A 14,493-nucleotide genomic window follows, 5' to 3' on the forward strand; every position below is an offset into this window, starting at 1 on the left:
AAGTCAATTTAGTATTTACTATTTTATTAAGATTTCTCTTGTTTTATTAAGCTTATTTGAGTCGTCTTTTTAATTTTAGTCTTATTAAAATTTTAAATTATTTCTTTTATTTGAGAAAGATTAGATTAAGTTAGCTACTAGTATATATGTCCCGTTTTAGATTGAGGTGCTGTAGCTTAAAAGTTACAACTGCTGTAGAAAAAAAACTGTACCTATCAAACAAAAGTTAATAATATGTAGTAACTATAAATTTTAAATAATAACTTTGACAAAATTATTAAAGATATAATAGATTTTTCATTATACAAGTGAAAAATCATATCAACATAACTTACAAACTACAACAGCTGGTGTTTACCAAACACTTTAGTGCTGTACTTTTTAAACTACAGCTGCCCAACCTCAATCTCAAACACACCCATAGTCTTGTTATTCATAGTTTATGAAAATATCTTGAAGCTTTTCATTAATAATATTTCATATTATTCCCTTTGTGTTTGTCTTTGTTATTAACTCGAAGTTTTCTATCTTTGTCAAATTCAATTTAGGATTTGTTTCAAGAGTTAACATTGCCAAAATTGCAAAGCGACTGGTATTTAAACTTTTTGTTTCTGAAAACCCGTATGATAAAGCACTACATTTTTGGCCAAAGGCTCAAATTTTCTATGGACAATCTTGCTTATAAATACAAGTTAATCATGAATTTCATCATCTTTCCTAATTTAATCTTCAAATTGCTACATCTCTCATACATCTCTCACTGTCCCTTCCTCTCAATCCATGCACATAGCGTCTGCCAAAGCTTTAACCTATGAAGGGGATAAAGCATCCCACTTACAGACCCAATAATGAAACCAAAAACAACTCCAGCAATAATGCCATTACGAAGCTCGTTGTTTGATGATTCATTTGGCGAAGCCAACTCATCCGTTCTTGGATGAATAAAATAACATGAACTCTGTCTCTCTACAATATCACCACACAATCTTGGATTCCCTTCAAAGCTTGAGCTTGGAAACGTAAGAAACTGACCTCCTGAAGGTATTTGTCCTTGAAGATCATTGTTCGCGACGCTGAATGAAGATAAGAAATGTAGATCAATGATGGACAAAGGGATTTCGCCATGTAGATTGTTTTCAGATAAATCTAATCCCTCTAAGTTTGTGAGTTGACTTATTTGATCAGGGATTTCACCAGAGAAATTGTTGAGACTGAGATCAAGCACATGAAGAAACTTCAGGTTACCAATTTCAATGGGGATGCTGCTATTTAGGCTGTTGTTTCTCAGGTATATTGCTGGAGGTAAGCTGAAGAGTTTGTTATATTGTTGATTGTAAAGGGCAATTTTTGTTTTTGGAACAAAGAGAGGCAACTGAAGTTGGCTCCCATCAGCTCTGTTTTTGACCTCTTGCAATGCCAGGGCTCGCAGGCCGCAAAATTCTTTCGGAAACTCTCCAGAAATGGAGTTATAAGACAAATCTATATAGAACAGGTTTGGCATATTTCCTAACCATCCTGGAATCGAACCAGTGATTTGATTTGATCCCAAGTCCAAAACCTGTAGCTTCTTTAGCCTAGCAAGCCAGGTTGGAATTTGGCCCTTGATTTCGCAATCGCCTATACCCAGAACAAGAAGATTTTGAAATGCATATGACGAGATTGCTCTCTGGTTTTCATCTGGAATTGCTTCATGGAAAAAATTTTTACAGAGGAGGAGCATCCTCAGATTCTTACAGCCCATCAAAATCCTGATAGCTCCAGTTATATTGCTGAAGTTATTGTTAGTAATTGAAAGATAAGATAGAGATTCTAGTGCAAGTATTTCAGGTGAAATTTGTCCCACTATCTTGTTACGAGACAGACGAATTGCAGTCAAAACTTTGCACGAAGTAAGAGTTAATGGGAAACTACCTGTAAAGTTATTGTTTCCAAGGTCTATGGTATGTAGATTGTGAAGGGTAGAGAAGTTATAGGCGGAGAGATCTCCTCTAAAGTTGTTAATCCGTAAATTCAATGTGATAAGATTAGTGCAATTCATCAAAGATTGAGGCAAAAAACCTGATAGGCTGTTTGTGTGAAGCTGCAAAGATTTCAGGTTGGTGAGTTTCCCAATATCTTGGGGGATTAAACCACTGAATTTGTTGGATTGAAGGTTAAGCATACCGAGGCTTGTGAGGTTGCCGACACCATCGCTGATTGCTCCGGAGAGTTGATTACCAGGTAAAGAGATTTCTTGAAGTGATGTAGCAGCAGAAACGTCATCAGGAATTGATCCTGATAGATAATTGAAACCTGCCCGAAATGTCTGAAGTTTGGAGCAATTTCCTAGTCCAGGAGGAAGCTGGCCACTAAAATCATTGTAGGAAAAATCCAAGATCCTGAGGGAGCTCAAAGATTTATTATTCCAGCTGGTAAAAGAAGGGATACTGCCGGAGAACATATTGTGGCTGACATTAAGAGTAATCAAATTTTCAGCCTGCTGAAAAAAGGATGATAGAAATTGGCCAGAAAAAGAATTGTAACTCAAATCAAGAGTTTCAAGATGAATAACGAAAGAAAAGGAATTGATGGCGAGCGGACCCGAAAGATGATTGTGGGAAAGATTGAGATGACAGAGATGGGTCAGGTTTCCAATAAACGGATAAATGCTGCCGCTAAGGCCCCTGTAGGGAAGCCATAGATGAGTAACTCGAGCTTTGGAATCGCATTTAATGCCTTCCCAGAAGCAGCAATCAGTGGAAAAAGACCAATTCAATGGAGGATTAGATGCACTGAAGTTGAGAGATAAAAGGGTTTCTTGATCTATTTGATTGCAGGCTTGATCAAGAGTGGCAAAGAAGGATAAGAACACTAACACAATAATGTTTACAAACGAGTCCATTATTGTTCTTCTCTGATGTTTCATGCTTCAGGTTTCTTAATTTTTTATAACTATCGCATGATGAAAGAGAAAAAGATTAGAAGAAACAAGAAGTGGGTAGTTACTAAAAATTAAAAAAATTAAAAAGATGGGAATTAATAATTTAGTAATGTGTCGTTTCTCATCTTCAAACTCTTCAGTAAAATATAATTTGTTATGGAAATTTATAACTTCAAAGTTTGACGAATTCGCATGTGTAATTAATATATATACATATATATATATAGAGAGAGAGAGTTTGATAGACTAATAAGTATTAAAATATTTCATTTCTTTGTGTACAAGCGAAGTATAGCCTGCTTGATGGATTGATTCACAGTATAGATGTGGGTAACTCTTGCTTGATGGCGTCACCAGGTCTGTGGTTCTATGGGGAGAATAAAAAAACTAGAAATCTGAAGAATGGAAAATTTGTAAACCAACGGAGCGAAAACATAGCATTTTCTGAGAATTCCAATTAGTACCTCCTATTTTCCCTGGAAGTTTTTTTTTTCAAAATTGAGGGGGCTCTTGCTCCTTTCAGTCTTTAATATTTCATGTAGGACGTAGCCAAAATGCTTCGATACCGTATATTAGAAATGGATCCTCTACTCATCTTATCTTTATTTACTTTTTAATGATAGAATCCTGCTCTCGTATATATGCGTTCATGTTTTTCATATTGATACACTATTAAAATCTATGCATTAAAAGAATTAATACATACATTCTATTAAATTATATGACTTTTCTTTACAGTGAATTAAATACTAATTCTTTTAAATTATATAACTTACTAATATGTCTACATGAAACAAAAATGAGAGTATCCACATTTAAGAATTTCTATTTAATGATATATTTTATAACAAATATACAATATGAAATACAAGTATGCAACCCAAGAGGGGGGGTGAATTGAGATTCTAAAAAATTATTCAATTTATTAAAGAAAATCTTAATGCAATTATAAATCAAATTCAAAGCAATAACAATTAAGATGATCACAATATAAAAAGATAAGGGAAGAGGGATTCAAACACTGAGATTTTTACGTGGTTCAGCCAACCTCGCCTACGTCCACGCCTCCAAGCTTTCCGGGCTTGAGGATTCCACTAAGCAAGCCTCCAAGGCTTCAAATGCTTACACTTGACTTTCAAGGTGTCAATGGACCTTTACAACAAGAGATTATCCCCAATCTCTTAACCCAAGTGTATCCCAACACTTACAATCACTCAAAGTAAAAGATTACAAACTGTTTTGCCTCTCACAATATATAAGATTACACAATGATGCTTAATATGTGAATAGATGAAGCAAGAATGTGTTCTAAGCTCTATGAAGATTGTATTCTCGGATATTAGCTCAAATGGTTGTGTTGTGATCAATCTTCTTTGAATTTAAATGAGCTTATTTATATCTGGAGCTGAAAATCTAGCCGTTACAAAATGTCGAACAAAAAACGGTTCGCCGTTAACTATAAACGGTTAACCGTTTCAGTTGGTCAAAGTTACCGTTGGGCCAGATTTCAAATAAACGGTTAGCCGTTTAGGATTGCCCTTTCGCCGTTAACTTCCAGAGTCCTGCAAGATGAGCATTTGTTATCCGTTTACGCTAAACGGTTAAGGACTTGCATGAAGTAACGTTTCTGGATATTATCGGTTAACCGTTTGCAATAAACAGTTAGCCGTTTGTCTCCAGTAACCTGCAAAATGAACATCAGTTAATCCGTTTTCATTTAGCGGTTAAGGGATTGCATAAAGTGGCTTCTCTAGGTATTATCGGTTGACCGTTTAAAATAAACGGTTTTCCGTTTGGCTCTAGTAACCTGCACAACAATTTAGTCTTATCAGTTTTCGTTAATCAATGCTAGAGGAGGACAACCTTCAATTCTGGACGTTATCGGTTAACCGTTTAAAATAAACGGTTCACCGTTAGGTTCCAGTAGCCTTCCCATCTTTGGTGTTTTCCGTTAAACATAAACGGCTAGAGCTTAGGTAATATGTTGCTCTCTGGTGCTAATCGGTTAACCATTTAAAAGAAAACGGTTTACCGTTAATTTCCAGTAACTTCCCCATCTTTTGTGTTTTCCGTTTTTCATAAACGGTTAGAGGTTTAGGAAATGTGTTGCTCTCTGCCTTTAATCGGTTAACCGTTTTAAATAAACGGTTCACCGTTTATAACCAGAATTGCAATTTTAAATGAGTTTTTGCAGAGAATCTCTTTTTAATTTGAAAATCCATCTTTTATGAAGAAATAAGGCAACGATTAAAAGGGCTTTCGTTTATTAAGAAATAGCTCCAATATTTTTGTCAAAATACATTTAAAATTTGTTATCATCAAAATCAATATTATTAACATATTTATGTTAACACAATATTAGTCATGTATTGATTAAATGTATCCATTTACCTTTTTTTTTATAACCAAATTACCAATCAATAAATCCAAAAAGCCAAATCTAAAGGTAAAAAGAGTCAGCTACTCAGCTATAAGGACAGGAAATAACAACTATAAATCTATAACGCTAATAAAAAAACCCATGTAGCTAAGGAAAATTGTTACTCTCTTGAAATAAGAAAAACTAAGTATAATATTAGTTAATGTAGAAGGTAGACTAACTTTTGGATTTTGCCTACTGATTTGTCAATTGGAGTAGGTTAGGATCACTGTCTTATTCTTCAATTCCAACTCTATATATTTGATATTATAATTCTCTTTTGTCAAAACCACTTTAACAACGTATTTAATTTCAACAATTTGACACAAATATTCAATCTAGAAACTATTGGCTTTGAGTTTCAAGCTTATAATAAATATTCACGAAAAAGCCACCCATACTCTAAAGGTTTATTTAATTGATTACATAAACACCTTTAATCTTAGAAATGATTATGCAAACCTTCTTTTTAACTATTACACCCTTTCATAATAGTTAAAAACTTTTATAATAAATATAAATACAATATTAAGATAAATATAATAAATAAAATACCTTATAAATTCAAATAAAAGATTAAACTAAATATAATTAATAATATAACACATAATGTGAGGCAATTAACTTTTAATATTATGTTATTATCAGTAAATGTTGATAGATTTTATTAATACTTAAATCCATTAATCCACAATTTTATGCTTATATAATCTGATATTAAAAATAAGCTATAAAAATATTGTAAGTAAAATATATAAAATAAAATTTTAAGTAATTTTGAATGTCTGTGAACTGATTTTTTTTTAAATTAAAACAAATCTGACATATTAATAATATTAAAATAATAGTCAATATTAAACAAAATAATTCATAATATATATATGTGTGTGTGTGTGTGTTTGTACGTATTAGATTATTTTAATATTAGATCATTTTTATTTATTATAGAAGGTTATTTAAAATCAATTTTTGAGTTGTTATAATAAAAAAAATATAATCATCAAAAAGGGTCTGTGACTATTTATGAAACCAAAATTTCTAAGAAACCATGGGTGGCTTTTAACCCTCAATATATATATATATATATATTGCCAAATTTTCGACAATTATTTTTAGGGAGAGGTCATCTTTCTCCCACCATGTTTTTTAAGTTTTATCTTCCACACTTTGATGACCTTAAACTTTAACATCTACAACAATAATAATAAACTTGGTTATTGTCGTAATAAAAAAAAACTTGGTTATTGTCTCATAACTGTAGTGAGTTTTCAGAGTAAAATTTAGCATCATAGTGTTTACAAATATACTATTCATGAAAGTTATAAAAGATGAAAAAAAACTAAATTTGATTAAAAGTGTCAATCTTTGCCTCCACGGGTTTAGTTGAGTGGTTTTCAAGTAGTTTCATTTAACTAACCAATTAAATTTAAAAAATTGATTGAGGCTTTGTCCATCTCCACTCCCCAATAGCAGAGCTACTAAGGTATAGGCGGGGCCAACTATCCTCTCCAAGTCCAAAATTTCCGTAATACATTTTTTTTAAAGTTCAATTAAATTATAAATTTGCCCCTATTGGACCAATTAAATACAATGAATTTAGGTTCAAAATTTCAAGTTCAAATTTTATATTAAAAATAGCATAAATATTTGCACACATATAAATATGAATGCAAATAAAATTTTGATATTTTATATATTTTCTTCATTATTTGTATATGTTGGTCATAAATTTTACCCCAACTAATTTGATTTTCTATTTGTACCACCGCCCATTCCTCTACATTTTTAGAAAAAAATTAAAAAGAGAAATCTCAATCTTCTTTATTTTCTTGTTTCTTGCAAGCATTCCCCAAAACTCTTCAAGTAATGATGTGAGGAGACTTGGAGAGTTAAACCACACAAACATACATACTTCTGGAACCTGGGATGGCAAAATGCATGGGCTGGGTCAGACTTGGCCTGGTTTTGCATAATTCGTCAAGGTCTGGTCCCATCCCAGGTCAGGCTTTTTGGTTCGGGCCTTAAGGGCCCAGATTTATATTTAAAATTATGTTAAAATTTTTTATTATTAAACATTGACAAGAGATGACCATGCCTTTCACGCACAAGTGAAGGCCAATATGTGGGTTCATGCGGAGATGAACATGAACTTAATATTAATATGCCTTTCACAAGTGAAGAGATAAAGAAAACTACTTTATATGCAGTTACATTGGACGAAAGATTCTCGACCAGGTGGCCTTCCTGCTGCAGTCATTTTCCAAAATCATTGACTCTGTTGTGATCAACTGGTGCCAATCAAAAGAGCGCTTAATCAAACATTGACTCTGTATTGGTCAATTGAAGATATATATGGGTAGATGGAGAAAAATGTGCCAATCAAAGAAGAGTATGGTGATTAGTCTGAGTTGTGGTACGAGCTTAAAAGTGTCTTCCACAGTTGGAGTCCCACTCAGGACCACCTCGTGGTTCAGACAAAAAAAAAAAAAAAGGAAGAAGAGTATGGGGTTGTAGACTATACTTGCTTCAACCAATCAATGTTGGCTGGCTAAGTTGGAGAATTTTTCAATTTCGGAACTCACTAGTTACTAAAGTTTATGAGGCTAAGTAAGCACGTAGATTTTCTTGCAAAATTAGGAAGCAAACCATTTTCTATTTGGAGTATGCATTTATAAGTTATGGATAGTCAAGATTTAATTATTTCTTAAAAAAATTATTCTGATTTTTTTAATTTAATCGATGTTAAATATTTAAAATAAAAAGGAGCATTTAATAATATTCATTCGTCTATCATTGAATTGTATGAAACTAGTAGTGCAAAATTTGAGCTAAACTTTTAGGTCAAAAATTTAAGTTAAATAACATCACCTGAAATTAGGACTTTTGTTCAATGTTGGGGTCAATTAAATTTAAACAAACACAAACTTCAAGAGATTTGAATAATGCTACGTACTTGGGATGCTTTGGGTGTTGCTTTAGTCTCAACACAAATTATTACGCTGAAATAAGTTGATTTGTTCCTTTCTTGTTTCTGCTTTAGTTTATAGGCTTCTATTTTCTCTTCTCGTTTTTCTTGTACTCCAGACTTTACTTAATATTGGACTCTTTTTACTCTTTTTATATTTTTATTTAGAGGTATGGTTCATTATGTCCTTAGTTGTTTTTTTCGTTAATAAAGTTACTAAAAATTACAATAAAAGTTGGAATAAATATTAGTAAACTGAGGGTACCAACTGCCAAATTAAGGCATATATTATAATATTAAAAAATTGGGTGTGATTCTTTAGTATGCCTCACTTTATTCCCAAAAGAAAAAAATCTTAATTCCCAAATTAAGGCATATATTATAATATAAAAAAATTGGGTGTGATTCTTTAGTATGCCTCACTTTATTCCCAAAAGAAAAAAATCTTAATTCACCCAACTCCACATGAAAGAAAGGGCCTGTTTAAATACATAACACAACGATTACTGTAAGCTGAGAACCACGAAGTTTCCAAAATCGATGCCTCTATCGTATATCTGTTGCAGGAATCTGAACCTTTCTTAGCCTTCCCCCGTTGTCATCGTAGAAAATGGATAAAGATGTATTTAACATAATTTAACTGCAAATACAACAGCATATTTATGTCAGAAGTTAAATTACTAATTAAAGAAGTAATTAAATTGCGGAATTTGTCCCGATTTAGCCCAATAATCACGTACAATTAAGGGAGAGTAGTCAATCCCTCGCCTTCCAAATCAACATGTAAAAGCCAAATGTTGATTCAAAATTGTCAAGATCAATTTTTTTTAGATTGAAGCCACAAAATCAAAGCGAGTACCACATGGCCAATTATCTGTAAGAAATTAAAAAAAAATCATTAATTAGTTATAAGTGATCAAGATCATCTTCACATTCACATTCAGACAAAATATACAAGGCTAAATTTCTTACAGAGATAATCTTGCTTCTCATGAATGATGAGGAAGTACCGGATATCACAACACCTCTGTAGGCCAGTAACATCGTATTAACACAAAGCGGAAGCACCTTTTGAGAATTGAGAAAAAGAGAAAAAGAGATTTGTAAGCCAATTATTATTATTGTACTATGATTTATATTATCTAATTCTTTTTGATGTTGGTGGGAATAAATAAATTATCTACTGAATTTTTCTTTCCCTAAAAGGACACAGTGTTTATCGTGAAGCTAACTCTGCTGCGGATTTTCTCGCCAACTTTGCATTGACTCTCCCCCTTGGTCTTCATCTTTTCTCTATCTCTCCTATTGGAGTAAGATCTTTGATAACTTATGATATGTATGGGATAACTTATCCCTGTTTAATTGCTTGTTAGCTCCTTTAGAGCCCCCTTGAATAAAAAAAAAAAGAAAAAAGGACACTGTTTTCATGCCAAACTTTTTGTCACCTTCTACATCTGGCAAATCCTGTTAATAAATCACATAAAGAAGTAAATTAGTAACCATCCACTATTTATTAATATTTATTAATGAGAATTGATACACTTACAATTAATGGTCTGCATGGGATCGAATTTTCCAACTAACAGATTGCACTTCTCTATCTTTGGCTAGAATTTCCTCTCCATTTTTTGGATGGTGATTGGACAACCACCTGGGGGAAAAAATATCGCTGATCCTTTCAAGATGAAAGCATTGAGAACCCACAACCAGCATTAATTGCTGGTAATTTGATTGATTAATCATCCAGATTGAATTCAAGATGAAGCTAGGTTGAAAACATTTAGGTACTGTATGATCTAGAGGACTCATTTTCCAACTAACAGATTTAATGAGTTGATCTAGAGGACTCATTTTCCAACTAACAGATTGCACATCTCTATCTTTGGCTAGAATTTCCTCTCCATTATTTGGATGGTGATTGGACAACCACCTGGGGGAAAAAATATCGCTGATCCTTTCAAGATGAAAGCATTGAGAACCCGCAACCAGCATTAATTGCCGGTAATTTGATTGATTAATCGTCCAGATTGAATTCAAGAGGAAGCTAGGTTGGAAACATTTAGGTACTGTATGTTAAAAAAATCCAGAATTTGTGCTTAATTTTGAATTATTTTCCTCGTGAAATTGTAATTTTTAAAATATCTTAAGTTATTGTAAACATATTTATTTCTCATTTTTATTAAGAAAATTTAAATTTTTATCAAAAGGTCATTTTTTTTATCTTTTAAATAAAAATAAGAGTAAATCGAGATTTACAATAAGATATTTTAATAATTATTATTTCATAAGGGAATAATAATTCGAAATTTGTAACCACAATGATCAGGATCTTTAGCAAATATTGGCACAAATAAATGAGAGAGCTGAGTTATGGAACATAAAGGTTCAATGCAAAAGAGGGATGCTTTCTAAAAATTGGTTAAATAAATGGTGTTGCATGAGCCGAAAAAGGAGAGGCACATGGTGCAATTAAAACCCTTGAAGACAACGGGGAGCTTACGAGAAGGATCTCATTTCGGGACCTTTTGCCTTAACATAATTTCATTGCAGCGCTAAGCTTGGATCGCATTTTTCTCTCATTGCAGGGGAGAATTCCAATGCAAAGTTAGAAAAAGATAAGGGTTTATTAATAATTCCAATTAGAAAGCAATCCATTAACCAAAGTGACACGCAAATTAAACACACTGCTTCATCATTCAGTGTCATGAAACTATAGTGGATGAAGAATAATAAAACTTGAAATGGGTAAAATAAAGACTCCTTTCGAAAGGAGTTACTTTTACTCTTCAGTTATTTAATTATTTTATGCTTGCGTCATCGGATCTAAGTAATATATGCATGGAGAAAGAGACACTTGGGTTTATAAAGGTTGTTGATTAAATAGATAGTTACAGCATCATTATTTAGGAAATGAATATTTAGATCCATTTTCTGTTAGTGAATTCATTTATTTGAATGTTGAAATTATTACCTTCAAAAGTCCGTTTACGAATGCGAAGATGGACATGATAGCGACCGTAGATATTAATGGTCTTGTAAGTACGAAAGGTCTACCAAGCACGTATTGCTGTATACAAAAATCAAAATTAAACCATTTCATAAAAAATTACAGAAACAAAATGAAGAGGAAAACAAAATTATCGCATGGGAGCCAAATAATTATTTATAATACGAAGAAATCATTTATATGTGTATACCTGCATGTGCATACAGAAAGGTAATTGAAGTGTAAATCCCATCAGAATCACAAGAGTGAGTGGAGCCATAAATGTTTTTGACTTCCACCTAAGAAAAGGAAGCTGCAGCCAAGATTAAAAACAATCATTTAGAGACTATTAATTTTCATTTACAATTTTTTAAAGATTCTAACTCTAATAGTCAATTAAAAAAACTGTTTAAAAACCACTTAGTCGACTAACTCCTGAGAGCATTTTAAGCTACGTTACGACATGCAATTGAAGCACTTACTGGGAGTGAATAAGCGCATCCACATAGAAAGCACAAGATTTGGATCAAGGGAAGTGGTGGGGATCCCGACATAATTCCCAAAGCGTAACTCTGAAAAATTGGGATCAATTAATGAATTAAAAAAGGTTACAAATTAAATAGACTTAACATTATTTATTAGAGGATTGTAAAAAGTTTTGCGGGCACTTGCTTACCAAGATTGCGCTTCCTATACAAATCGCAATTGCAGTTCCCATTGATAAGTCGCCGGAAGCAAGCGGGAGATACGGCTTGTTAATCTTTTGCAACGTTAAGTTTATTTATTAGCAAAAACAAACAAACAAATAGATAAAGTATATGAAGCGTCAAAGGAGCATATATATAATATCTCAACATACGCATGCATGGAGTCATGGTCAGATAGGATTGTTCGGATCTTATAAAATTCGAATTTAAACTAGAATCAAACAATATATACAACTCTAATTTTAGTTTAAATTTAGAAAATCCAGACGTCTGGACCTGAGCATCATTTATATTTATATATCCCTTGTCTATTTCAACGTCCCAAATCTGCTTTAAGGCCGTCAGAAAAGTGTTCATCAGTAATGTGGGCACTATGACCTGAAATATATGTCACGATGAATCAATGTTATTCAAACAATCATTTCCGAATACATAGTTGTAACTTTTATTAATTCTTTCTCAGTACTTAATAAACAGTATCTACCTTCAATATTTCAATGAAAAATCTTGGAGTCAAATCAGCAAGACTTTGTACTGGAAGTAAAGAAACTGATACAATCCCAAAAACCTGTAAAGACAAAACACGGATCTCATTTCTGTAAATCTAGAAAGGATTAAAGCAAAAATGAAAAAAATTCATATAATTATTTGCTCTTTATAAGCAGCAACTCACAATGTTAACCCAAGTGTATGAACGAACTGTTAGGGTGGTTAAAATGCCACTGCATGATATACATACGAGCAGAATTTGGTCTCTTCGTTCTAAAAGCAACCCTCAGAGGAATGGTGTCTCGAGCAGATAGTAATTTGGTTGATCAATTGGGATCGGTCAAAGAACCCATGAGGAGAGCCAGAGTCAAGTCTAGACAAATACTCAATTAAAGGTTGACCAATTAGTTGTCCAAAAATATTAGGCACGATGCCCACACCTAGACAGTTACCACGTCAACCACGTTCACCCATTACCTAATCCATGCATTCAACCAACCCACTAAGACCCATGAATAAAGGATGATGCTGCACGTTTGGTTAAAATCCTTGCAAATTCAAATCGAGGGAGGACACTCGAGAATTAGGGGGAAACTCTGCCTCTTTCATCTTAGAACTTTTTTCTTAATTTTTTTTTCTGGTGGGAATTAAAATCTTTACTTCAAATAGCTACAATTAAGCCACAAAGATTCGTGGCAAATGTTTTTGCAGAAACTTGAAAACTGACTTTAGCGTTGGAGGGTTTTCGTCCGAAAAATATTCGACGCCCCCTGACTGTTTAATCATGATTTCAGGTATAAGCAGAGTGGAGAGTACGTAGTCGTCAATATACGTTCCACTAAAATGACTGCAAGCAGTACCGTGCCCCATTAAAACAAATTCAAGTGTTGATGTAGCAACCTAGTCGTCATAATGAGCTTGACCAGATTTCTACATCAACATTTTGGCGCTGTCTGTGAGGATAAAATGAAAAGTTGCCGTTGACCAAGCAAACCGGCTAGAAGATGAGCAAAATGAACACAGGAGAAAATGGAGCTCATGGAGTTGATCTTGGGGTGAATGAGTCCACTACTTTGTAGGAAATAGCAAGTGAGGTGAGAGAAAGGGCAATGTATGAGCCAATGGAACGAATTGAGAGACAAATAGAGACCTTTACAACAATATTGCATGAGTTGAGGGAGAGGCAGAGGGGTTTTGACAGAAGAAACTAGAGGGAGAACCAAGATGTTCCAGAATCGAGTGACAAACTAGACCACGGCGAGCAGAATCTAGCGGTGATGAATAAGTCTAATGTAGAGCAGAAACCTAAAGTCGAAAGTCTATCCCGTGGTGAGCAGAATTACGGAACAAGGGGTCAGTCCGTAAAGGTCAAAATTTGGAGAATTTTGGGGAGGAAGTGAATATTGAAGAAAGAGGGAATTAAGGCAGTATCTGCATGACATAGAGCAGGAACGTGAACAGGTCGCAGCATTTAACCCTAGTTGCACCATGGAACCAGGGGGAGAAGTACGAAGATTGGCTCGGATAATAGACGAGATGTAGGGCATGAGAAAGCTTGCAAGTGGAGAATAATGTTTGATAATGAATCTCTGCTCTTAGCTGAGATCATGAGCACCACAATACTTAAGGATTTTTATTTTCTTAATCTCAGGTACTTTGGGAGGAATGACCTATTGGTGCATATTAAACGTTTCAATGACATGATTGATGTGTAAGGATTGACACAGGCGCAGAGGTGCATAGCATTTCCTCTAACACTGGAGGGACGAGTGTGAAATTGGTATCGTAAATTTCCTAGGGAAGTATCAAAAGTTTTGAGCAGATGTCCCTGAAATTCGCCAAGCATTTTCGCGGAGCAGTGGCCTCAAAGGATGACATGATAGAACTTATGGGTATCAAACAGGAAGAAAATAGGACCCTAAGAGAATTCGTGAAAAGATATCACTGTGTTGTACTTGACCTTGGGGCATTCAATCATCCCTAGGCTTTGAAGGGGCTAAAGGAAGG

At 33.7% G+C, this 14,493-nt stretch overlaps 1 protein-coding gene and 1 pseudogene across 1 annotated transcript; both read right to left on the minus strand.

The window, feature by feature from the left end:
- Positions 1-757: 757 nt before the first annotated feature.
- Positions 758-2,881, minus strand: LOC18040394 (receptor-like protein 2). The gene has a single exon (XM_024183443.1). The coding sequence runs from the start codon at positions 2,879-2,881 to the stop codon at positions 758-760; it is 2,124 nt and encodes a 707-aa protein (XP_024039211.1).
- Positions 2,882-8,816: 5,935 nt separating this feature from the next.
- Positions 8,817-14,493, minus strand: part of LOC112097684 — a 32,694-nt pseudogene continuing 27,017 nt past the window's right edge.

Source organism: Citrus clementina, unplaced genomic scaffold (assembly GCF_000493195.1).
Source record: "Citrus clementina cultivar Clemenules unplaced genomic scaffold, Citrus_clementina_v1.0 scaffold_5, whole genome shotgun sequence".
Classification (NCBI taxonomy): Eukaryota; Viridiplantae; Streptophyta; class Magnoliopsida; order Sapindales; family Rutaceae; genus Citrus; species Citrus x clementina.